Source organism: Rhipicephalus sanguineus, chromosome 1 (genome assembly GCF_013339695.2).
Source record: "Rhipicephalus sanguineus isolate Rsan-2018 chromosome 1, BIME_Rsan_1.4, whole genome shotgun sequence".
Classification (NCBI taxonomy): domain Eukaryota; kingdom Metazoa; phylum Arthropoda; class Arachnida; order Ixodida; family Ixodidae; genus Rhipicephalus; species Rhipicephalus sanguineus.
In genome coordinates this window covers 272,569,566-272,595,985 of record NC_051176.1, presented here as the reverse complement: position 1 = coordinate 272,595,985, position 26,420 = coordinate 272,569,566, and the positions used below count along the sequence as shown (strand labels likewise).

General features: G+C 45.9%; 1 protein-coding gene across 1 annotated transcript in view; it reads left to right on the top strand.

Moving 5' to 3' along the window:
• LOC119378984 (armadillo segment polarity protein) overlaps positions 1–26,420 on the top strand; it is a 55,888-nt gene that overhangs the window by 12,492 nt on the left and 16,976 nt on the right. The window contains exons 7-12 of the mRNA XM_037648107.1: positions 3,415–3,616; positions 4,549–4,693; positions 6,270–6,580; positions 12,649–12,903; positions 15,602–15,769; positions 15,837–15,987. Coding sequence (XP_037504035.1) covers positions 3,415–3,616; positions 4,549–4,693; positions 6,270–6,580; positions 12,649–12,903; positions 15,602–15,769; positions 15,837–15,987 — 1,232 coding nt within the window. The remainder of the gene's footprint in view (positions 1–3,414; positions 3,617–4,548; positions 4,694–6,269; positions 6,581–12,648; positions 12,904–15,601; positions 15,770–15,836; positions 15,988–26,420) is intronic.

Here is a 26,420-nt window from a genome sequence, read left to right as displayed (position 1 = left end):
GCCGCTCTCTCTTACCCTGTCAATGAATCAATTAAAAACGCCCAAGTGGCATAAGTCATAAGTTTAAGCCAACGAGCATAGTCTGCCATCATGTATTCCAGTCCCGAAGTCCGCATATCTAACCGTTTAGTCGCCCACAATCTCAACATGTTTTCTCATTTGTCATCAACAATCAAAGTACAGTAGAGTTTTTGTGCGGCATTGGGCTAGCTTTTTCGAGACAGTGACTCATCTGTGAAGCCAGCATTTTCTTTGATGGAATTCTGTACACCGTTCTCGTATAGAGCGCTCTGCTGACAGTGCGCGATTAAACTTCGTGCGTACATACTCGTAAGCTGATGGAGAATAGAAGCGCAGCGTTAACGCAAACGCCCGCAGCTCGGATGGAATACGTGCCTTTCTGGTTTTTTCGTGCCCTAGGGGTTGCTGTATGTATGGGGCAAGGCTGCAGCGAACATCGCCCTGCCCTACTCAGACATGAGCTTTTGATCCTTGTCTCCTTTATTATCGCTTGAAGATCGAGCCTCGCTCTTTTTGGTTAGTGTGCAATTTTTCTGCTGCAGAATTTTCATCTTGCGCTGTTTTATCTCTTCTTGGAAAAGATGAAGCATTTCTTCGTAATGCGGCCGTATAGGTGATGCAGCTGTCACATCTTCAACAACTTTTTTCAATTTGAACGCATCTAACGGCCGGAGTACCCCTGGGCCTCGGTTAGGTCGCTTTATTTGCAGCTGGAAAGAGCACTGCACAGTTCAGACCTGCTGGTTTTACTCGCTGCACTGCATAAAGCAAATACAAATACAACAAAAATGCACGAATGTAAGAAAAAACAGGTCCTTGTATATTGCCCAAATGACGTTACTTAACCTCGTAGTTGCGAGCTACTCTTTTATAACACGAACAGGGCAAGATAACGAAATCTCGCCTATTTATATAATTTCAATGAATAGGAAACTGTGCGTTATTTTCCTATTCGCGCTCCGCGCCAGTGGTATCAACAAGCACAAGAATGTGTATCACTGGGTTTTGCAAGTGTTTTACAAATGCGTCAAGCACAGCTAGTCGGACAACTCCCAGGTCGCAGCCTAGTCCGGTCGAAACAATTTGGCAAGAAGTGCCTCTAACATATGCGATCGTCGTCTTTTGGCTTCCAGACTTCCCGCCAAACAGCCTGCCCCGACGTGCTTCGCACATTTGAGTCCTTACGAAACCGGTTAGGAAAAAAGAATGACCGTCAGATGTGAAATTAGAGACAGATTGCGGGCTGTCAGCATATGTTCCGGCATATGGAGAAGTTTTCATCGAGCTCGAAACGTTCTGCTAACAACTGAAACTTCATCCCAGAGTACCTTTTCGCTGGATTTATACAGCCGTACGCAACGCACAATGTATCCAACAACGTCCGGACGCCACCACGCCAGAGAACAGCTAGAACATCTATGCGGCCGCTGCAGCATGCGTTGCGGAAGGCGCGCTTTCTGCCTATGGCAAGATGGCGGCACGCGGCTTCAGCTGAGGGGCGGCTCCTCCACTCCAGCAAATTTTATTTTAACCTCCTTGTTCGCTCGCCTCCGACGCCATTTTCCCTTGTTTTGCGTCGGCACCGTCTCTTCTTGCGGAGTTCTCTTTTTTCCCCGTTGTGACCGTGTTTACATGTGAGGCCCGAGCATGCGGGCAGTAGCTGACGATGGCATCGGCGAGGGTGTCAGCCGAGTCCACCGACGATGGTGCCCTACCTGCGATGCTGTCCTTCCCTCAGATATGACCATTCAGGACTACATCGCGATTGATGATTGTGTCGCCACGACTGGTCTCCTGCCCGATCAAGAATTATTAATGATGTCGCGAACTCATCGCACCTCATGGGAAGTCTCGGAGGCTCCTCCACTCCAGCAAATTTTATTTTAACCTCCTTGTTCGCCTCGCCCCGACGCCATTTTTCCCTTGTTTTTGCGTCGGCACCGTCTCTTCGTGCGGAGTTCTCTTTTTTTCCCCGTTGTGACCGTGTTTACATGTGAGGCCCGAGCATGCGGCAGTAGCTGACGATGGCATCGGCGAGGTGTCAGCCGAGTCCAACGACGATGGCTGCCCTACCTTCGATGCTGTCCTTCCCTCAGATATGACCCTTCAGGACTACATCGCGATTGATGATTGTGTCGCCACGACTGGTCTCCTGCCCGATCAAGAAATTATTAATGATGTCGCGAACTCATCGCACCTCATGGGAAGTCTCGGAGGCTCTTTTGATATCAGAGGACGTTTGCCTGAGCACTTCCGACAGTTTGCGTGCTGTTGGCCATTTGGAAGAGTTAAGAAAAATTGTAATGTCAGCCGGAATCTGCGCGAAAACGCAGACGACCATTACAAAATACTTCAGCAAATAAAGGTATGCTTCTCCAACTTGATTTTAATGTTGTTTTTCCTGTTCATTCGTTAATTCGGCATTCGGTTAATTCGGACATTTTTTCCGGTCCCGTGAAATCCGAATTAACGAGCTTTTACTGTATAGGGCTCCATGTTTTCAGAGTTTATTTTTCGGGCGTAAATTCGGCATTTATCGTAGTTTATTTTTCGTAAATCCCGAATTCTCTGAAATTCGGAGTTTAATTTCACATTATTCTCAATACCCCATTATCTTAACTGAAATATCTGAACACGAAAACATCAGACCACATGAAGCATATTTTAGTTGTTTGGAAGGTCTGAATGCACAAGCACACATACACACAAGCACAAATACTTGAATACAAAATATGTACGTTTGTGCATATTACAACCTTAAAGTTGTTGTAATAGACACGAGCATACCTTACGAGTTCCGTATATTTACTATTGTCTGGCTCGCCCCAGTGCCGCCTGGGGACCGTACATCAAGATGTCGTCACACACTTTTGGGGGCTTTACATACGTTGACGTATTTCGCCTCGTGAGTGATAAGCCCTTTGTTAAATGTGCGATGGGTGCAGTCTACAAGATACTGTTGATATGAGGTAAAGTTTATATTGGCCAAACCGGCCAATGTGTCAACGACCGCTTAGGATATGCCCTTTTGATAAAGAACATGAACAGGGTCTTATTGACAGTTAAAGTCTGAGTTTATCAGACAAATCCGAATGGGCAAAAATTTTACCGGCGAGTGTTTATCGGATTTTCTTTTATTTATCCGGAACCACGGAGCCTTAGCCATATACTACCAAACACTACATACATGTAACACAGTTTTATACATGTAAAAAATTATAGTACTTCAGTTTTATAACCCTGAGAACTTTATAGCAAATATGCATATAGCAAACGGTACCATGCAGTATAACTTGCATGGTATCGTTTTTGCATATTAGGCAAATAGAAATTGACCGCCTGTGTTGGAATCAAGCTTTCTAATTGAGCTGATATGTTATTTTTCATCCGCAGTTCGCCAGTGGAGTCTGTACTTTTTTATGCGATCACCACTTTGCACAACTTGTTGCTACATCAAGAAGGCTCTAAGATGGCTGTTCGTCTTGCTGGTGGCCTTCAAAAAATGGTGTCCCTTCTTCAGAGAAACAATGTCAAGTTTCTGGCCATCGTCACAGACTGCTTGCAGATTCTTGCCTACGGAAACCAAGAAAGCAAGGTAAAGTCCGTCAAAATGTGCTTGGGGTTGGTGCACGCAGCACCTTTCTGAAAAAGAATACGCTAACATGTGGCTTGTCATCCACAATGTCTACGTGTGGTGATTCCACAAGACACCTGTGATAATTGACAGATGCTAGTAGAAACCATAGTTCCCCACAATTACCTAGAGGGAACTCTAGTGCTGTGATCGTTCAGCCACCATGGGAATGATGGGTAGTACACAGATTTGCCTAATCTTCATGCTTTCGGCTCCGAGCGCATTTGTGGCTTCGTTTATTGCTGTGTTTTGGCATTTGTGCTGGATAAAAAAATGGACCATTGTGAACTTCGTGACCAGATTTGAATTGGTGAGCCTGAAAAGGTTAAAGTGGTGAAATGAAAATGCTGACTTTCGCTTAACTTCGTATTGCGACAAAGTGGATGCCAGCAACGCGGAGCCAAACGGATCTGAAAGAACAAAGTTTAGGCGAATCCATGTACTACCCATCATTCCCATGCTGGCTGAAGCGCCATGCACTGCAGCTCCCATAGTCACTAGCGCCAAAGTGTTCCCTCTATTGTATAGGAAACTCTATGGTAGAAACTAAAGGTGCGGCTTGAGCTTTCTTTTGTGGGCTGCGACTTAAGATTTGTTCTTCACTACACCGATCGCTACCTATAGTAACGATCGAGCATTTCCTAGGGTGCTGCTTGTTGGTGGTGCCATGAATGTCTTGACATGTGTAAGCCATGTGCTTATGTGTTCCTTTTCTGTGTGGTGTTATGTGTACATTTGACTGTCATGCAGTATATAACGTTGTGGCATAAACGTGCTAATTTTGATTAAAGCATGGGTTTTGCAAGGAATATTGTTAGGAGTGTTTGGACTTATATTTGGAAGCATTTTGCTTGCAAAGTAAATCACTTTTTTTGTTCATGCTCTCTGTGCAGCTGATCATCCTGGCCAGTGGTGGGCCAGCAGAATTAGTCCGCATCATGCGTTCCTATACCTATGAAAAGCTTCTTTGGACCACTTCAAGGGTGCTCAAGGTGTTGTCCGTGTGTTCTAGCAACAAGCCGGCCATTGTTGAAGCAGGTATAGAGCTGCTTGTTTTACTGATTAAATCTGTTTGCAGTTGTGAGATAGGCTTGCCACTTTCACCGTCGTGACTGAAATATTTGCACCAATTTAAGCAGGAAGCATGAAACTTGGATACAGCTTTGAAATGTAGTAAATGTAGGATTTGTATTTGGAATGGGAAGGTTCATTAGTTAATGTAATTTAATTCTGTTCAGAGCTTTAGCTTCTGGGCAGCCCTGATTTCCCTGTTTGTGTTAAGGGCAGTAACCATGCTCACGTAGGTGCGACCAATATTTGCATTAAAGCAAGGAGGAGGTAGTTACTGCACGGATCAGATGAGTCTTAATTGGATCATGTCGAACAGCAAGTCATCCTGTTGTGGAATTCCATATCTTGTTGCCAATAAAGCAATGGCAAAGCAAAGCCCCATGTCATTTACTCGAGTTGTTGAGCCTATTAGATGACATGTACAGTGCTCATGAATTGAAACGAAACATCTTTTTTTTTAGTATAACAAGTGCTATGATCAATTGCTCGTGATAAGTGTGTCATGTTGCAGCAAATCTGGCCGCTAAAGCTGTTGTTGGCTCTGATGCAAGTTGGCTCTGATGTGCCAATATGACACGAACGGTAGACACTGGAAACGAAAATACGTGCATTACTCAGCCCTGCAAATTGGTTCTACAGAATCCTGCAAATATGGAAGATTTCCTATTGAAGTCAAGAGTCAGACGAAAGTTCGTCTGGTCAGGTATCATGATGAGGATGAAGATTGGTCACTGAATAAGTCAAGGTGAAAACAGACGTTTCGGGACCTGTACGGGTTCCCTGTTCACACTCAAGGAACCCGTACAGCTCCCGAAATGTCTGTGCTTCCACCTTGACTTGGTCAGTGACCGCATCTTTATCCTCATTTTCCTTTGTTGTTACTCAGCCCTAAATTTTCACGTTTCAATCCATGAGTACTGTATCTATGTTCTGCGAGTTTGAAGCCATAGTTTGTACAGACTAGACCGTGTTTTTAAACGAGGTGCATCTTGCGCCACAATGAGACTTCCGACACACAGCTCCTAGCATGGACAATACACAACAGTATCTGCAGCTTGTGGTTCATGTAAAATCAACATAATTTCTGGGCATTAGCAAGTGATAGGAACGTAGTCGTAGATTAACCAGTTTATGCTATGCTACTGCATTCAGGAATCAAGATACGAAAATCAACAACAGAATGTTGTAAATGTTTGGTCTTTGGTTTAATTTTTACTTTCCATTTATGATTGCCAGAAGCCAGTTATTCAACCACAATAGATGACTTCTGGCCAAGCATGTGAGCAGAAACCAAACAAACTGAATGTGTGCAGGATATTGGCCATCAGCGACAGCCAAGCTAATGTAATTCCTGACAGTGCCTCAGTGCTTCAAGATGCTTACCTAATGCTAAAAGCGTACGTATTGACCAAGTGCTCTCACAGCCGTGTGCACATTGTTTGATAGCATTACTAGGGGAGGCTGTTGACGAGCTCGTGCTTGTGTTTTTGACGTGTCCTTTTAGTGCTGTGCAGGGTTGTTCATTACATGGTTGTTCGATTAGGTGGAGTGCAGGCCACGTCGATGCACCTGGGGCATCAAAGCCAGCGGCTAGTGCTGAATTGCCTGTGGACGTTGCGCAACCTTTCGGATGCTGCACTCAAACAGGAGAGCCTAGAGCCTTTGCTGGCCAGTCTGGTTCAGCTGCTGGCAAGTGGTGACATCAACGTGGTGACTTGCGCTGCGGGCATCCTTTCCAACTTGACCTGCAACAACCACCGCAACAAAGTGACCTTGTGTCATGTAGGGGGCATTGAGGCCCTTGTGCGCACAGTTATCCAGGCAGGAGACAGAGAGGAGATCACAGAGCCTGCTGTGAGTGCCCGCCTTTTTTTTTTTTTCAACTGTTTACAGCCTCTGTTTGCACACTTATGCAGTGAAAATAGATGGCATTTGGCTAGCGCATGTTCACAAACATTCCATAAAACATTGAATAAGGGGGCCTTCACTGTTGTCACATGTCAAGACATTTGTGTGGTATTGGCAATTTCTAGGGAGAACGCTCCAAAAGCACATTAGCAGGAGAAGAAAGTGCATATGCATTAGGGTGGGATTTGTACACAAGTCTAGATGTCTTCATCGCTGGATAATACTTGCCCTGTGCTGGTATATAACATGCTTTCTGCGACAATGTCACTGCCAGCAGATAGCCTCTGGTCCATACTGTTACTCTACAAACCATTCACATGGAATAATATTGCTTTGTAACTTCTTTTTGCGGGTACCCTTTATATTATGCCAAATTTTTTTTGTGCTTGTTGTGCATGTTGGGTTGAAGTACATACTACAGTCAAAACTGTATACAGTAAAAGCTCGTTAATTCGACTCTCGTTAATTCGGAAAATCTGTTAATTCGGACACGTCATCTGGTCCCTGTAAATATACGCATCACTCTATGAGACTGGGCGCTCGGTATTTCGGACAGATTTGACCGCAAATCGGATAATTCAGCAACTTTCAGGCCACTGGTGAGGCTCGAAAACGGAAAAAAGAACAATTCGGAACAAAAGTGAAGCACAAAAGTGAAACGCAGCATCGTCATGGACATCAATTGTCGACTTGGCTTGACTTGAGACTGGTTGAACGCCTTTTCTTCGCGTGTGTTGTTGGCGGTTCAGTACGGCTCCTTTAGCTTGATTGTTGCTGGTGCTTTAGTGCTGACTTTTCGTGTGAACGCACTCTCCGCCAATGGCAACGCCGGCGAAGCGGCCCAAGTACGAGGCCAAGGACTTCACCACCAAAGTAGAAATTTTGCGTGCCCTGAAAATTGGGCTCTGCCGACAAGAAGTTGCTCCTGTGCCATGACGTCGGCAAACAATACGACGTGAGTCTCCTGAGCGCAGTTAGTATTCTTGCGTATGTGTGGCAGAACGCGCCTGCGCACGCCATTGCCAACTGTTTCAGGCACAGTTACTTTGTTGTACCCGACTCCAGCGATGCCGAAGTGTCGCCGGACGACGGTGCCGACGATGGGCAGGATTTCGGAAGTGTTATGCCTGATGCAGTGACACTAGAGGATTAATTCGGCACTGATGATGGCGTTGCCACTGCCGGCTGTCTGACTGATGAGCAAATCGTCAAGGAAGTGATGCATGGCAATGAATCCGAGAGCGAAGAGCCTGAAGAGGAGCAGCCACACCATGAGCCACCCGGGCCCCCTCGCACTGTGAAGGAAGTCGCGGAGGCCCTCGTCGTCCTTGAAGAATTTTGTTTTGGCACTGCAGACAGCATGCGAGCTGCTGAGCACCTTGAAGGGGTCAGAAAAATTGTGTCCGTGCGAATTCCTGCTCGAAAACAGAGACGCATCCGCGGTTACCTTGTAAAGTAAAGGTATGTTGAAAAACTCTTGCATTTATTGTGTTTATTTCGACCATTCGATAATTCGGACATTTTTTCCGGTCTCTAGAAATCCGAATTAACGAGCTTTTACTGTATATCAAACTCTCAAAAAAAAAAAGGGAATTAGTTTGATATATCTAGGCTTGTGCGAATAAATTTTAGGTCCGAAGCGAATACAGTGAAACCTCGTTAATACGTACCTGCCGGGAACGCGGCATAACTACGCACTAAACGGTAGTACGCATTAAACACCAAGTACAAATTTGCATCTCCTAGCGTACGCCATCGCCGCCAGCAAATAGAGTGCCACAGCAAATATTGCCTAAAGTACCCACCGCAAAGCCTTTTCTTCCTTTTTGCCAAAGTGGAGAAAAGATCCTGGCACACTCGCACGACCGCCCGATAACGCGTAGTGGCGACGTCGAAGAGCATTTCGAAACTATTGCAGGGTCCGGGATACACGGTCAACGCAGTGACCGACATAGCGACAGAACGGACAGTGTCTGATTTCCGCGGTATATGTGTGTGCGTCTAACCGCGATCTGCCACTAAACGAAAACTGACACAGTTCCAGTGAAACGCGGTACGGCCGCGTGGAGCCGATCGTCTCCCGGCTAGTTGCGTGCAGCGCGTCGCCTACTCGGCTCACGCCGTCACTACCGGGCCGCTTGCCGTGCCGCACGCGCGCATTTATCGTGGGAATGTTGTTCGTACCCACTTCGCTCCAGATCGTGCACAGATGCGGCGAGTAGCTTGTTCGGTTAACGCAGCGATGACGAGCTTCATGCAAGCGATGCGCACTCCGCGATGCTCTAGCGGTCCTGGCAGCGGACGGAGGCGCGTTGGGTGGTCGCCTAATAAAAAGCGTGCAGTATGGTTACAACCGCGCTACGCTTGCTGTATCGTACACGTGCGTTAGTGTGATAGCGTCAATGCAGCGAGGTTTCTCGGCGCCCGCGACCCGCAACGCTAACTACGCAACAGCGATCTGCTTTCGCTTCTACAAAGCACTGCGCGCCTGATGACGGCTTAGTAGCGTTTGCTGTCAGGCTAGTTGGTACATGGCTGAAGTTCTTCGACCCTGCCCGAGCATTTGTGCCATTAATTCAACTTCAGCCTTGAAGACGGCCGCGCACAACGAAGCGGCAGCGATCGGCGGCCCAGCGCGTTCAGGTTGTCAGCCTAATAAAAGCGTGCAGTAGGCTTAAAAAGTAGCGCTGCGCCGCACGCGTGCCCGAGCAGATAGCTGAAGATACTTATTGTGATAAGGTTGTCGGCGATAAGTCATGTCGGCGCGTTCGTCGGTGGCCGCCACCTCGCCTTCGTTCTTTCCCGATGCTTACCCGCAAAGGCGTCACCGCAATCGCGCGGAAGTCGGAATCGGGGATCGACTGATCTGCGCTCTTCTCAAAAAGGCGGAAGACCTTTGGCGGCACATTCTGGCGTCGGGAAGTTGAGCGGCGCAGTAAAATTTTATGGCACAGAAAGTTATCGCGGTACGCAGGGTACGCACTAACCGGTAGGCATAGGGCGAACCACTACGGCTTAAGCGGTCAGCGAATGCATTGGGCTCTAGGGGACTCGGTCGGGGATTCGTCGCAACTACGTTTTAACCGTTAGTACGTTTAAAGCGGGTACGTATTAACGAGGTTTGACTGTAGTGATTTGGTTGAAGCGAATTTCGAAGCGAATTCGAATAATTTGTGTCACATATTATAAAGAAAAATGAGCATACTTGTCATGACCCAACTAACCAGCGCAATATTTTTAAAGTTGAAACAAGGCATATGCATATGTCATTCTTTTTGGTTAAAAGGGAAGTGGAAGCAACTTTGAGTAATAGCAGTTGACTTTCGCAGAATGCAAGTGATAACCTGTAAAATATGTTACGTTTTAAAATTTACTATACTTAGAGCAATATAAGCCGGTATAACAAGCTTTTAAACTTAAAAAATGATGAATCGATGTGAGGGTAATACAGTAAAACCTCATTAATTCGAACTTTGTTATTTTAAAATCCTGCATGATTAGAAGGATTTCTTTGGCCCCATATTTTGCAATGTAAATTTGAGTGGATAATTTGAAGCGGCGGTCAGTACCAGCCCGGTTAATTCGAAAACTTTGGGTGCCATGTGCCAATTCCCCGATCCCGATTTAGCCGCAAATCCGCAGAAACGATGGCCCTTAGGAGTCACAAGGCAATGCAGTGTAACAATACTAATGAGTGACTAGTGAAGCATCCCAGCCTCGCTGCTGCCAGCGCAAGAAAAAAACTAAACAAAAGGCGGTCTCATGGTCAGCTGAAATGTGCGCCTGCGGAAAAGACGTGCTTCACTGCAACACAGCGGTGACACACGGGCAGCATGACGCATGCCTCTCTGAACGTCAGCGCGTCATGATTTACCCATTCTTTCTGGGAAAATAGAGAAATTAATAAAGGGCGGGCCTGACGGAACTCGCGATGTATGCGAACCTCCAAATGGCGGTTGTTCCGGCTATTTGCGCACTTGCACTGCTAGCTTAGTACCTGCAACGCCTACTTCGAAAACTCTGTTCAAAAACTTCAGTGATCATCTTTTCCGCCTAGAACACGTCGCGAATTCCGTCACACTGGTCATTATTAAATTCTTTATTTTACCAGAAAGAATGGACGAATGGTTGCATCACGACGCGCTGACGCTGCGAAGAGCATGTGACATGCTGCCCCCGTGTCACCACTGTGTTGCAGCGAAGCACGTCTTTTCTGCAGGCACGCATTTCAGTTGACCACGAGACCGTTTTTTTTTTTTTTTTTTTTCCTCTTTTTCTTGCGCTGGCAGCAGCGAGGCCCGCCGTTTCCCCGGTTTAGCGGCAAAATTGGGACCAGGTATTGCTGGAAGACACAACCCTTATAGCCGCAAACTTGCAGGAACAGCGAACGACCACCTCTGATTACTTCCAGTAATTTAAAGTTCCTTGCATCCCGCTTTTTGTATGTTTGGTTCATTCGAAAACCCACTTAATTAGGTTTTTCACAGTCCCAGTGACTGAATTAACGAGGTTTTACTGTATGTTCATTTAAACTTTAAGTGGGGCTTCGCGGCAGTGCAAATTTCTCCTGGAAAGGTGTATTCATGGCATAGCACGCTTCCACTGCAGTGAAACCACCTGTACAGGGGGTTACATGCGGTTTATGTCTATTCGTTTATTTCGAATACTTCGAAATTTCCTAGAATTTAAATTCATTTTGAAGCGAATTCGAATACTGTAATATTCGTTCGAATATTCGAAGTGCTCGAATATTCGCACAAGCCTAGATATATCTGAATATTTGATATCCAACTTTTAATGAAATTATTGTACTTGCGATGCAAATTTTGGTGTGCAAGTTGGCTTCACGGCACTGCCTCATGATAGTGTAAGGAAGAAGCGCTCATGGAAATGCCCGGTTATTATTTATTTTTAGTTACTTTTTTTGTATTTTTCCGTGGTTTGTAGTTGGGGATGCGGGATTACATGCAGGAGTGGGTTATACGCAAGAAAATACGCTATCGATGTAAATAGCGCCTCTAAATCTTCATACGCAGCAGTGTTCTCGTCGGGTACCGGAAGTGTTAAGTCTGCGTTGGCCCTACTGTCGGCCTTGTTTTTCAATGCCATACTTATCGTGCTTCTTGGGATGCTGTATGCAGTGGCGACGCAAGGCTTATTTTCCTGAAGTTCAACTGTATTGATTATTGCCAGTTTTGCAAAAAAACAGCAGGTTCTTCTGTTTTATGGCATCCATCACGTTAACAAAAGGAGCGATGGACAGGTGACACAATGACGAGGAATCGTGGGGGAAAGCACATGACGACATACGATAGTTTCTACTCGCTCCGTGCGGCATCTTCCTAATCACGTCACTCGGACTCCCAAATGCATGCGGGAAAGTACCCTTCCGTGAGAAAACGCCAGACATTTCTTAGGAAAAGGCAACTCCTTGGGGCGATTCCCGCTGCCGGATGTTCGATAAATCAAGTGTTCCGGCTATTTGTCTTCAACGTAGTTGTAGATTTTCCTGTGCATTGACGTTTTAAGCATTACTGTGATCGAAAATAGTTTGATATAAGGATAATTTGATTTACCCAAGTTCGATATAGTACAGTTCGAATGTAGCATATTTATCTGAATGAAATGTGAAGCCAGCTGCCGAAAAACGGTACCTTTAATTGTGGGAAATTGCAGCCTGCCCCTCCTCCCACCCACTTTTGAAGCCCCTGCGTACACTTGCTTGCAATGAAGCCAGTGCTATGTATTTCAGCCATTCTCATGCTGTCACTGTCATACGGCCACTGAGTGCAATCTCTGTATGCTCTGGCTGCTTAAAAGTGAGGTCAGCTGCCTTCAGAGAACAAATTATGCCTTGGTTGGTTCTTGTCTGTATATGCACTGGCTGCTGTTTCTAATTGAGCCATGGTGTTAACTTATCTGGCATTAAACCAATGGTACAGATCTAATGAGCACCACTAGCATGCTGTTATTTATTTCATATTGTGCATTGAGAGCATTTTTTGTATTTGCAGGTGTGTGCGTTGCGGCACTTGACATGCAGACACCCGGAAGCCGAGCTAGCGCAAAACTCTGTGCGGCTCAACTATGGCCTGCAAGTGATAGTGAAGCTTCTGCACCCTCCAAGCCGCTGGCCCCTGGTCAAGGCTGTCATTGGGTTGATCCGCAACTTGGCCCTGTGCCCGGCCAATCATGCACCGCTGCGCGAGCACGGGGCCATTCCCCGCCTTGTGCAGCTATTGCACAAATCCTATCAGGACACTCAAAGGGTAAGCAAAAGCTTCACTTCAAAAGCTGATCATCAGAACTGATGCTTTGTAGCATTATGCAAGTGGTTGGGTTGTAGAGCTCTTGTTGAAAATGAAGCTTCAATAAAAGTTTGGTTGGGCCTAGTTGGTGCATAACTTTTTTTAAGGTGAGGACTTCAGCGCAAATCAGGACGGATCACAAAGATATGAGACTCGTCTCTCCTTTGTGGTTGGTCCTGGTTTGCAATTCATTTGTTTTCGATTGAGGAAATAAACTGATTTTTAGTTGGAGCACCACATGGTGTAAATTGCGGCTCAATGTGGACCAAAATGATGATTTTCTCAAACTTGTGATTTCTTTCTCTTAAAATTTATTCACTTCATAGGTGTGAAATATTTTTAACGTAAAATATAGCCTCCGTAGATAAAGTATTCAGATATTCATACGTAGAGCAATATTACCATGGAAAAAATGCAAACATAGAACATTTTGGTGAAATTTCTGGAGGTGTATATGGCAGAAAGATTGCAGTAATGTCATTGAGCTTCGAGCACCTTACACAAACGCCTTTGTTTAATATCTCAACCAAATTTGATATTCAAACGACAAACAATACACTCAGAATGAATTTTCTGACAAATAACGCTCAGCAGCTGAGCAATATTTTTTGGAGCTGCTTCCAGTTACCATACACACCGCTATCAGCTCTCCGATATTGTGGTTGTTCTCTGATAAAGCCAGCTTATGAGCCAATGCATAGCAGTGACCGAAATTCACAACACGATAATGGTTCTTGCTTGGTTTTTACACTTTGTGCAATGACTCTAAACAAAACTTGGCTGCCATAAATTGAGGTGCCGTAATTCAGGTTGTTACCTTGATTTCATGTGATTTTAGGCCACAACTGTTTTGTTTGTATGGCATGCAACGGTTTTCGATGTTGCATACTCATCAGACTTAATGGAGAGCAAGGGGTTCGGTTCGGTCAATGTGACACAGCAGAAAAATAGGCACAATATCTTTGGTTAGGCTATACAGCAGAAACTCCGCTGACATGTTTTTGAAGAGACTGTAAGAAATAAATGGAACAGCCCAAAAAAACAGGAGAAAACAAAAAAAGACGTGCAATGTTGCCTGGTGTGTTTACTCATGCCCAAGCAGCATGAAAAGTTATTCGAGCACCTGCAGTATCATGGCCTTCTAATAAGTCTGGTGCCACCACGGCTGACACCTGGCAAGCGATTACCTTTCGCGATACCTTCGAGAGATTGTCGCCGGATGCATCAGCGCCTCCAAACGATAACGTAGCACTGTGAGCATAGTGTCGGACCACTGTGGCTTGTAGTAGACGGTCGAACGCCTCGCATATTGAAAGTACACCTAAACCTCATTATAACAAAGTCGCACGTGACACAAAAATAACTTTGTTATATTCAAAAATTCGTTATAAGCGTATATTTGAACCACTGTATCTATTACCAGGGCTATTTTTCATTTACTTCGTTATAACTGATAATTCATTATATCCGTGTTTGTTATATCGAGGTTTGATTGTATCCCCGAAAGCGATCGTCGAAGAAAATGACCCCTACTCCACCAACTCCTTAACTTTGTCACTAGTGCACCATTGGCACACTCTGCCACGATCTAGTCAATCTAGTCGACGAATAGAACTGCGGAGCTGGGAACGGAGTCATCCACAGAAATGTAATCAGTGTATGCACCAACAGTTGGAGGTGTGAAAGAACTGAGCACATGCAGCACGACCAGTGCGAGGAGTTAACTTCCTCCAAGAGAAACAAAGGCAGCGTGATAAGACCGCGAACCGTGCGACCTCCTCTGACAAATAACAATGATGTGTCCACGCCTATGCAATGGCGGAAACAAACTCCAGTCTCGAAGGCCTTACTTTTGCAAATGCTGAAAACAAGTTTAAAACCGATTACGTCAATCTTTGCAATTAGAATCTTGAAGGCCTTGCTTTTGCTTGCGGCAACTGAAAGTATGTTATGGGTGTCGCTTGCACCACTCATGCGGCTATTCTTACAGTCAAGCCAGGCCAAGCTGTGTGAAAAGTCAACATGGCCGCTCTCTTCCGTGGTCGCTTGGCCGGCTCTGAGCACACTTTGCGACGTATCTTAAGGGAATGGTCCCACAGTTGTGATGTAGCAGCGAGTGTTTCCAATAAACTGGATCCTATGGGAGCTATGCCAGGAAAGGTAGAAAATGATGTAACAGCCGGGAAAATGCAGGAACATAACAGTGGGTTTCTATTGTATTACCACAGTGCATTTGACCTACATTTCTTTTGGCATTACTCGTGATGGTAGTTCAGGTGCTGTGAAGAGGATTTCACTGGTGTGGCATGAAATCGTGGTTGCCAAATCTCAGGTTCAGAATTTTTTTTTTTATGTTATTAAAATTAGCTTATTTTCGTGTCGCCCTATTATTTAAATGTTCTTGCAGCGCTGTCCTTGTAAAAATGAATCCTTTGGGGACCGTATGTTTATAAAAGGTTGACTTTTAATTTAACGCTGTTTCAATATAACAAAAGTAATTTGCTGATTTTACAGACTTCATTATATAGCGGTTTAATTGTGTGTTTACGAGCTTGCACAGAGTACTGTTACCCTGAAGTGACTCATTAGTTTGAATGTATTGCCACTCTACTAATCACATTATGGTAGGGTACAAAATGTCTTGATATTTTTTGTGCAGCAACGTTCCAGTGTGGCTTCAAACGGCAGTCAGCAAGGAGCGTACTCAGATGGGGTGCGCATGGAGGAAATTGTCGAAGGCACGGTTGGGGCTCTGCACATCCTAGCACGAGAAACGCACAACCGAGCCATCATCCGCGGCCTCAACGTCATTCCAGTGTTTGTGCAGGTCAGTATTTGCCTTCTGTCGCAGTATGTTACCTACTCTGGTACCAAGCATGAATTTTTTTTTTCAGCTCCTGTACAGCGACATCGAGAACATACAACGTGTTGCCGCTGGAGTCCTGTGTGAGCTAGCAGCCGACAAAGAAGGCGCCGAGATGATTGAAGCAGACGGTGCTACTGCTCCGCTCACAGATCTTCTGCATTCCAGAAATGAGGGAGTTGGTGAGGCTTTGTCTTGCCTTTTTTTTTTATTATTATACTCGGTGGCCATCTTGCACCACAATGTTCAGTGAATCATTGCGTCTTCTTACATGGTTACTGTATTTATTCAAATCTAAAGCACCCTTTTTTTTTTTTCACTAAAACAAGTCTGAAAATCTTGGCTGATCCCACTGCTTCTGGGAATCAATGTCATGCAAAGCATTCACTGAGTAGCTGCCTACGCAGGATTTTTTTTTTTTCTTTTCTTTTCTTTTGCTCGGAGCAAAGCGTTACAAGGTGGATCAACGTCGTTGTGTACTTGTGGGCATATCGAGGGCTTACCAGGCACACTACATTGGTGCCTAACGGGCAGCATATGGTGCGACGTGGCATCAGGACTCGTGTTAAAACGCTGGCGTCAGTTTTATTGAAACGAACTGCGTGCTACGATGCGATGATCTGCATATCATAAGTATCGGTCGTTGGTATTTTCTTACGGGGTTGGTCAACATTTGACTGTAGCTTGCCGAGTCATAGGTGTACTATATACATAATGTTTATTACATTCTTATAAAATTGGGTAGCTAACACTTTAACCACAACTGGCGTTGACCTGACGCGTTTTTCTGAAGCAGTTTCAAGCACTGGCGTGGCTCTGTGCTAGCACACTTGACTGCCATGCAGAATGTTTGGGTTGGATTTTTCGCTCACCACCAACACCGGCACCGGATTTTCTGACACTGATTCCTGAACAGTGTCGTGTTAAGGTTTCCAAAGTCCAGTCCATTCTCACTGTTCCTGGGTCGATATACACTGTGAATCACCTGTGCCACATACCTGCATTCCATGGGCCGTGGTACGCGGGGGTATGTGCCACAAGTGACCAAGGGAGAGGGTTTCATGGTGTACACAAGCAGCATGTCATATTATTTGTGATTACCCGTTCACTCTTTTGTGACCGCGTCTATAGAACGTGGGTCACTGGTGACCCGAATGCGCCGAGTGAGAAGTTCAAAATACGGGCGCGCCTATCAACTAGTTGCTCTATCTAGCACATTCTGTAAGCACTCATGTTTCGTTTCCTGCATACAATGGAACCCCGATTATACGACTTTGCGTGGACTATGCAAAACTGTCATATATTCCAGGCATTGTATAATCTAAAAACTAAGAATATAGGTAGTGACGCCCCGCCTTGCCCAAAAAAAAAAAAAGAACTGGTACAGACTAGTCACTGTATATGCTACCTTTAGGTAGCAGAGTTGCGCATAGGTCCGGCTAGCAACCACAGCTATGCGGTGAAGTCGCACTTCGTTTTTGCAGGCGACATGCCTACCATGTCGCCGATTAACATGTCTGGCGTGTCGAAGACCGGCGATAAACATTGGCTCTCGATGGCTAGTGGTTATTCAGTTCGCTGCAGCGGCGGCGGCGAGAAATAAAAAAATTGGCCCAAGCGGCAGCTTCTCCGCAATGCATGGTTGCTAGCGGTGTTGGAAGACAGATGCGCAACTCTGCTACCTAAAGGTAGCATATACAGTAACTCTAGTACAGACTGTCTAAATAAGGCCATGGCAGAACCCTGCACTTCTCCAAGGATGGTAGATTACATTAATTTTAAAAAATGGCAGCTTAACATTTAATTGAAGGAGCTGTAATACCCCTGTCACACGGGCACCCGTGAACTCCGTTTACCGTATTTACTCGAATCTAACGCGCACCTTTTTTCCGGAAAAACGAGTCCAAAAATCACATGCGCGTTAGAATAGACCCTTTTCATAATTGTAAAGCTAGCTTTCCTGCCATGCAGTTTGCCCAAGAAATGGCGGCTAGTCACTTACTGCAAACAGCGTGTTCTAGCGCATTTTGCTTACGCTATGACGTGGAAAATGTAGACTCGGCTCTCTTGACATAAATACGCATAATAGACAAGCCTCAGCACGTGCAACTAGGACCTCGTCTCCACTCTAAGCAAGAGAGGTGCCGCCATTAGTTGTTCAAATATGCAGCGCAGAGAAGCGCACTTGCGGATTATGAAAAGGGTCTATCGAGTACCGAAAAAAAAAAAAAAGAAACTCGGTTATCGTATTGCCATCGACATTTCAAAATGGCCGCCTCCTACGCGTCTTGGCCATTTCTGCCATTTTTTCAGTTCGTACGTGTGCTGAGGAGATTGTCATCCCGTTCTGCGTTCGCATCGACGGTATGGAAGTGCCGACTCCAATACTCGACGAGTGTACCACGATGCCGCATTTAAAAGAATAGTTATTACATGTGCAGAGAGACGGGACGGAAATCGGGCCGCATCGCGGTCGTTCGGATATAGTTCGGAGTTCCCGAAAACGTGCGTGCGAGACTGGCGCAAACAGAAGCAGAAGATTTTTTTACAGCAAAGCTTCACGAAAAGGTTTCAGTGGACCAACGCAGGGCCGGTTTCCTGAAATCGAAGAGTGTTGACAGCGACAAGGAGTTGTCCGACAGCGACGAGGACTGATCCTACGCGACTCGTATCGCCGCCGTAGTGGTGACAGTTTTTAGCGGCAAGGCCTGCTTTTTGACATTGTGTTTTACTTTTTTGAAACTTCAGTTCTTTAAAACCCAAATACTTGTTCTTCTGAATGTGCGAAGTTTGACTCCTACGCACTTTTTTTGTTCTTTTCTCTCACGAAAAATGGGTGCGCGTTACAATCGATGTATTACTTTTTTTTTTTTTTTTTGGTCGCGGAAAACGGGTGCGCGTTACAATCGAGGGCGCGGTAGAATCGAGTAAATACGGTAACTCCATTGTCTTTTCCTCGAGGGAGATGGGGTTCATGTCACACGGTCACCATTTCGCTGAGGAAGTTAAATGGAGCTTTTGGTGGAGGGAGTTCGGTAATGACCGTTTTGGCTCGATGGAGTACTCTTGTTCCCAGCCAGCTACTGCTACGCTGAAAACCGCACTAGCAAAATCGTCCTAATGAGCTCAATTATAATTTTAAAAACTATGCTCTTTTTTTTGCGTAGCATTTCAAGCCCCGTAGTGTAAGTTTTAGTTGTATGTTTTCGGACATCAGCGCTTGTACTCTCCACACCAATGCCTCACCAAGCCGCCGCTAGCCGCTGTGAAGCGTCGCGCCATATTTGTTTCTGCACGTGTGAGGCGCACGCACAAGCACTGTGACAGCAATGGTGATTCCGAGCACTTCATCAACACACAAACACGTTTTTGTTGCTTTAAAGGCGACTACACAGGCAAAAATTGGACATTTCAACGAGTGCAGCAGCGCTGTTTCTACCCCATGCGGCAACCGTCGAAAGCTTGCACCGAGCCGTGTAGCACGGCCACAACTTCATTCTGGTTAAGCTCCATTAAGGAGTTCAATGCGGAACGGAGATAAACAGAGTTCGGTGGTGGCTGTGTGACAGGGGTATAAACAAACCTTTATTCTCAACTTTTAAAAAATAGAGTCCAACGCACATCTTTCCCATAAATCGAGTCCGAAAATTGCCTGCACGTAAAAACAAAACAGCAACTACGTTGGCAATAGCAATTGGTCATGTGCCATCTTAATATTGAACTCTCACATGAACACAGAGTTATTTGCATGCTGAAGATAGCAGTGTCGAGGCTATGACCGTGAGCAGTGCGAACAAAGAGAGATCTTCAGCTACATTTCGACCAGGAAAAGTTTCCACGAGCCAAAAAGGGCAAAATATCCAGACCGGAAGACGACCTTGCTGACCAGCTTAATCTACTCTGTGTAGATCGAGCTTGTTAAAGTAACAGCCCTGGAACATGCGCGCGATCCAAAAGCGATATTGAAGTCACGAAAACTGGGTCGCCAAAGAAAGTGAACTGCCAGGAGATTAAATTATCCATTCTAATAAGGCAAATTGTGCCTGTCTTGCTCTCATTTTTTTATAGGGGCACGTCAGCTTTATATCAAACAGCTGGTTACACTCGTATTTTAGACTCACATAAATTTCGTGTGCGTTATATTCGAGTTCAAAAAACTGGTAATTTTCTTATCAGATGGTGCCACAGAGTCGTCCTAAGACACCGGTTTGCCGTAAAACAGCATCGTGTAACCAAGGCTTTAAATGAATTACTTCTGTGGGGGTTTTGCCAGGACCGAAATGATTCGTCATAAAATGCGGGTTGTCGCGTAGCCGGGGGACATATAATCGAGGCTCCACTGTAGTTATTTTTTTTCCTGGGCTGTAGCAATTTTTAGCAGCGACTCAAAGATAGTGGTTCGCTTGGTTCATTTGTGAAAATGGCAGATGACCCAGTAGCGAGACCCTCTCATAAATGTTCCTTGGACAATTCTGTTGCATCCGCAATCGATTTTTATGGTGTTGCTAACAGAAGTAACTCTGAGGATGATGTCAAATCTCGCAAATAGAGTTCGGATGATAAAAAAACGTCGAACGAGCCCGGATCATAGCCAGGTGTTGATCACTATGTTACGCTTTCTGGCACATTGATTTTTTACTCCGGTTGAAACGTGAGGATGTTCGCTCTATTATATCCTTTATTTGTAGTGTCTCAACAGTACTATATGGTAAAGATTTGGTGACGTCATCTTCAGCCAGTAGAGAGTAATGTTCAGCCCAAGAAGAGTACCCAGCCATGTCCTTAGAGTAGTGTCGTGCAGTGAAGCGATATGTCACAAGGAAAATCAGCGTTTTTGGCACCTTTTTCATAACGAAAGTAATAAGCAGGATTTGTGTTAACAAAAATGAGTATGCGTGGTTGCAAATCCTGTAGAAGCAGTCTTGCCGAGGATGATGGATGGTTCTTGGGAAATAGTCACGGCCACAGAGATGGATTTCATTTGCTTGCCTGTCTATATGGGTATTGTCGAGCTTCCACGACTACACTTCCCCAAAACCTGCAGTGTTCAATAAACCTTGTTTTTCATGATGATTCTCGCATATTATACCTTAACATGAATTTTTCAAAGTACAGTAAAACCTCGCTAATTCGAACTCGGATAATTGGAAATTTCGGTTAATTCGAAGAACTTCTGCAGTCCCGTGTTTTTCAATGCAAATTTTACCGGATTATTTGAACAGCCCGCGGGGTTTCATCCGGATAATTCGTAATTCCCGCCGGCAGCAGCGGACGTGAAACAGCCTTCCGGCGACGCTTATCTCGGAGGTCATAGTAGTTGGAGTACCGGAAACGGGTTAAAATGCGTTTTCCGTTTCGCGTTTTCCCGTTTTTCACGCATTCCGTTTCGCATTTTTCACGTAGCTCGCGTGCTTGGACCATTCGCCGTCTTGCATTAGTCTTGTTTACTTCGTCGCCTACGCCTGCATTTGCCGCGTGCAAAGTCCTGACCGCTTGTTGGACTCACGATGCCGAAGTACAAGACGCTGACGCTGCGGGAGAAGGTGTCCTTAATCGGGGAGGCTGGGAAGTCGACGTGCACTAAGACCCAACTCGCCGAAAAGCACAAGATGGCCTTGTCGACGCTCTCGACCATCTTGAAGAACAAAGAAAAGTTGCTCGAGGCATATGGGAAAACACATTCGTCAAAACGATCAAGGATTCGCTTCCCAACGTACCCGGACGTTGAGGTTGCTTTGATGAAGTGGCTGCAGCACGCAAACGCAGCTCATCTTCCCGTGAATGGCACCATCCTTCGGGAGAAGGCCAATGACCTGGCACTGCGCCTTGGCCACGAAGGCTTCAAGTGCAGTAATGGTTGGTTCGCCCGATTTAAAGAGCGAAATAACCTTACATACTTGACCGTGTGCGGGGAAAGCGGTAGCGCCGACACGAACGTCGTTGACGACTGGCAGATGCGTACGCTGGCACCGCTGCTTCAGGAGTTTGGAGAGGACGACGTCTACAACTTGGATGAGGCAGCCTTGTTCTACAAGATGCTTCCCACGAAAACATTTGCTGCCAAGGACACCACTGTCTCGGGGAGAAAGCAGCCCAAGGAGAGAATATCCATTTTGTTCGGCGCGAACATGTCCGGGAACGACAAGCTTCCACTGCTCGTAATTGGCCGAGCGGGTAAGCCTAGGTGCTTTAAGAACGCGCGCCTTCCTCCGAGGGATGTCGTCATGTACAGACACAACAAGAAGGCCTGGATGACGGCGGCGATATTCGAGGAATACGTGCGGTTCCTTGACCGGAAGTTTGCCGCCAAAGGGCGGAAAGTGCTTTTTGTTATCGATAATTGCCCGGCCCACGGGGACATCAGAAACCTGGAAGCCGTCAAGATCGTCTTCCTCCCTGCAAATACTACGGCCATATCGCAGCCGATGGACCAAGGGGTGATCCTGCAAACGAGGAAGCTTTACCGCCACCACCTGTTGAAGCGGGTTCTGCTTTGCTACGACAGTGGAAAGCAATACCACATCGATCTGCTTGGAGCGATCTGTTTAATTGCCTTTGCCTGGACGGAGTTGGAGTCAAAGGTGATCAGGCGCTGTTTTGAACATGCCGGGTTCCGCAAACAAGGTGGCGAAGATCTTGATGAAGATTGCAGCTCGTCCGGCCTAGACGACGAGGGAGACTCGATGTGCGCCCGGATCACCGACTCCGGCGACGGCGAGGGACTAGGCTTCGTGGAGTATTCCAGTGTTGAGGCGGGGGTCCAAACATCGTACGCTGATGTACACGAGGACGTCGTCGACACTGGGCTAGACGGCAATGATGGTGACGATAACGAGCCCGCCCGCGCGCCCGCTTTGGCTTCAGTTGTCGATGCCGTGAACACCTTCCGCAGCTTTGTCGAGTGCAGCGGTGGTGACAGTGAAATGCTGAGTATTTTGAGCAGGTTTGAGAACATGGCACTTGGGGCGGCGAACTACCGCAATAAGCAGTCCAGTATCACCGATTATTTCCATTAACCTTTTTCTCGCAAAGAAAATAAATGTGATTTCATTTTGTAGCGCTTGTTTGCTTTTTTTCTTCATTTCGGTTAATTTGAAAATTTGCTTAATTCGAAGAATTTTCGCGGTCCGGCGGCCTTCGAATTATCGAGGTTTTACTGTAATACCATTAGAAAGTGCAATCACTCAGCTTCATATTGATATATAATATTGCACTGTATCTATCATATTATTCATAACAAAAAAAAATAATTATTAAAAGATACAAATTGTGGCCAATTTTCCCACGGTCACGAAAGAAGTGTTACTCACACAGACGTTCCTTTCCTTTCGGCCCGGTTGAGGTGCCTACCAAGAAGCGAACTGAAGGCTACCGATTGAGAAGGTGATGCGAACAGGGCCCGATTACATTATCGCATTCTACTCTTGAGGTGAAGCTCAATCGTCGTCCAACTTTCTTCTGAATTGATAGAGTAGAGTTAGCTGGATTGGTAAGTGACCGCCCCGGAAAGGCATTGGTCTCTGTTTCTATCCCTGGGCCAGGGCGAATTTTTCGTAAAAGAGCATGTTTTTCTATCTGAGAATATCTGTATGGATTTCCTTGTAGCCTTGTGCTTACAAACAGGCGGATGCCAACTTTCCCTTTCATAATCTGTGTGATTGTGTCCATTTTCTGCTCTGTGTTAGCAAGGTGGGGCACCCTTAGTATGGGTGCCTCGCCTTTCTTTAAAAAAAAAAAGAAAAAAAAACACTTTACTGTGTATTAAATTTTGCATGTAAGAAGCATTGCTTGTTTTTCTGATTGCAAATTCTGTTTTATACAGTCTGCATGTGTCGTGCTAAACTGTGGTCTCTGAGGTTTGCGTCTGGCCTGTGACACATCTCAGATTCCATGCTAGCATGAATAACTTGTGTATCATAATTTTTTCACCACATGCTGCAAGTTTGAAAAGTTTGATTCTTCATATTGCCTGTTCATTTACAGAAAGCTAGCAGAGTGCGTACACATCCTTGAAGCTCCTGAAATTGACAGATGTGTTTACAAGAAAGACCCTTGAAAGTTGTGGATTATTATTCTACCTCGAAAACCTTTGAATTGCATGATTATAATACCGTATTTACCCGCATAATTTGCGCCCTCGCATAATTTGCGCTCCCCGCCCCGCTCGAGCCAGCTCGCCGGCGCGCGCGCACTGGGAAACTTTGGACGGCCGCGCCCCGCGGCCCTCACCGAGCAGGCGAGCGCAGTCATACACAAGACAGGCTGCGAGTGCGAAGTCCCTTCTTCCGATTACTTCGTTCTATTCTCCGGAAACCACCGAGACCGTACCAACCTGTTCACCGGTTGTCGGAACTATTCGAGCGTTCTCCCGCCGTGAGAATGCATGCACGCGACACGGCATGGACTACTTTCTGCATCGGAGGCGTGCGAGGGCCAGTCGCGCCAACATTTTCCCGCGCTGACCCTCCTCCTCTGCGTCTGCGCTGCGACGCAGCCTTCGTTGATTTCGGAAGTTTAGGCAGTTTAGGTTTCGCAATCAGCCAGTTGCGTTTTCACTGTTCTCTTGCGCTGGGCTACAATAACTATTCGGCAAAATTCAAGCTAAGGAAACGGGAACCGTGCCGCAGAAGAGTTCGCTTTTTAATACAAGACCGGGAAGGAGACCGTTCCGAGGACCGAAGCATGGAAAGTTTCCTGCCGTTGAAAAATACCTTTTCAAATATGTGCGAGAGCTTAGGCCCACCGGTATCGCCGTGCCGTGGCACCTCGTCACTCCCAGCATTGTCGCGAAGAGCTTCAAGAAGACGCTTCAACGCACTCGACGGAACCAAGGACGACGCGCCTTGGGAAAGCGGCGACAGCGGCCGCGGCGATGATTCTCAGTCGGCCTTCTCAACCAGTGATTCTGACTAGACCGTGCATGACCGAATCTGGCTGGTTAATGTACGTGCTAATTCTGTTAAAAACTGTTCGTTCGCGCAATAATTTATTTTCTTCTTTAATGTATTATATCGCGCGTGTTAGGACTATATATTGCACGTTATTTCAGATGCGCTCGCGAAATCTCCGCGTAATTTGCGCACCCCCTTTTCGGAGCTCCAAATTCGCGAAAAAAAGTGCGCAAATTATGCGAGTAAATACAGTATATCATAAAAGCGGGTTTCTATCTTACACAGCGTGCAATGTAACAAAAAATGATAGGAGTAACATTAAGAGATCGGAGGATGGCAGAATTGGTCAGGGAACAAGCAGGGGTAACAGATATCCTAGCTGACATCAAGCGAAAAAAATGGACCTGGGCTGGCCACGTAATTTGTTAGACAGACAACTGGTAGACAGAGCAACGGAAGAGGGATGGTACCCACCCCCTTGGCTATACCAGTGGTTCACTGCCAGGGGAGAAATTGGCTCTACGTGGTTCGATCCAGCCAATAGGAGGAATCCCTCCCTTCTGGTCTTTTAGCGATCTGGCTATCTGATCCTGCTTTGCCCTTCTCAGTCGTGCCGAGAAGACACCCAGGAGTGTGTTGAATCGACAGTGGACACTTGACTCGCCGTGCAGGAAACAGAAGAGACAGTGTTCTGCGAACTGTGCAGGACAAAGCACGGCTATGTTCAACTATTGTTGGTGCCTTTGTGCCATCTTAAACAATAACATCTTTGTTTTCCTGTCATAGATAGAGGTCACACACGTCTTCATTTGAAATTATTTGCATTTATGTGAAAATTTATTGTGCCCATATTTACGATTTTGAAAACCTAAAACGTTGTTTTGCCTGCCTATTTTTGGCACCTAAAACAAGCTTTTCTAATGCCTAAAAATCTGGCCTCTACTTATCACACACACTTGGCTCACTTATCCTCCATGGCATTTAATTGTCATCAGGTAAATATCCTATGTTACATCATCTGAAAAAAGTTGTTTTGTCGATAAATGTTTCAATTGATGCGAGAAGTCATTGCGGTGCCGTTCTGAGGAGTTCATTTGCAGAGGCGCAGCGTTGAAATCGAAACTGGTGGTGAACATTTTTTATACATGCTTTGTACAGTTCTAAACTTTTTGATGGGATTTACAGGGATGCAACAGCTGCGCCAATTGCGCCAATTTGATACAATTCCTTATTTTTGCGCCAAGCTGAGCCAAAACCGTGAAATTGGTTAAAATTGTGCCACGCTGCGCCAAAATGCCTGACCAGCTTAAAATTTTCTCAGTTGCGCAAATTGGAGCCAGAAATGGAGGCCGCGTTGGTCATCTGCAGTGTGGGCATCGTCATCCAATACAGAGATGCAGACCCTAACCCCTCGCGAAAGAAAAAAACAAGTCAGTTTCACCGCAAGGACGAAGCAATGAATGCGACAGCAACAAATTGTAATACAACTTGTAATGTTATACGAAGTGAGGGTGACAGTAAACTCTTTTGTATCCGATCTCTCGTAACTCTACAAAACGTTTGTGTAAGAGAATACGGCCGCTCCAGGGAAAGATGCTCTTTCTGCACATTGTCTTCGCATTGAGAGCGCAGCACGTAGCCCGCTGATGGCTGCCGAGATAGCACGCGCGCCAGCGATCGCGGCCTTAGAATCAAAGTTCAAAGCTCGAGTAGCAACTTTGAAT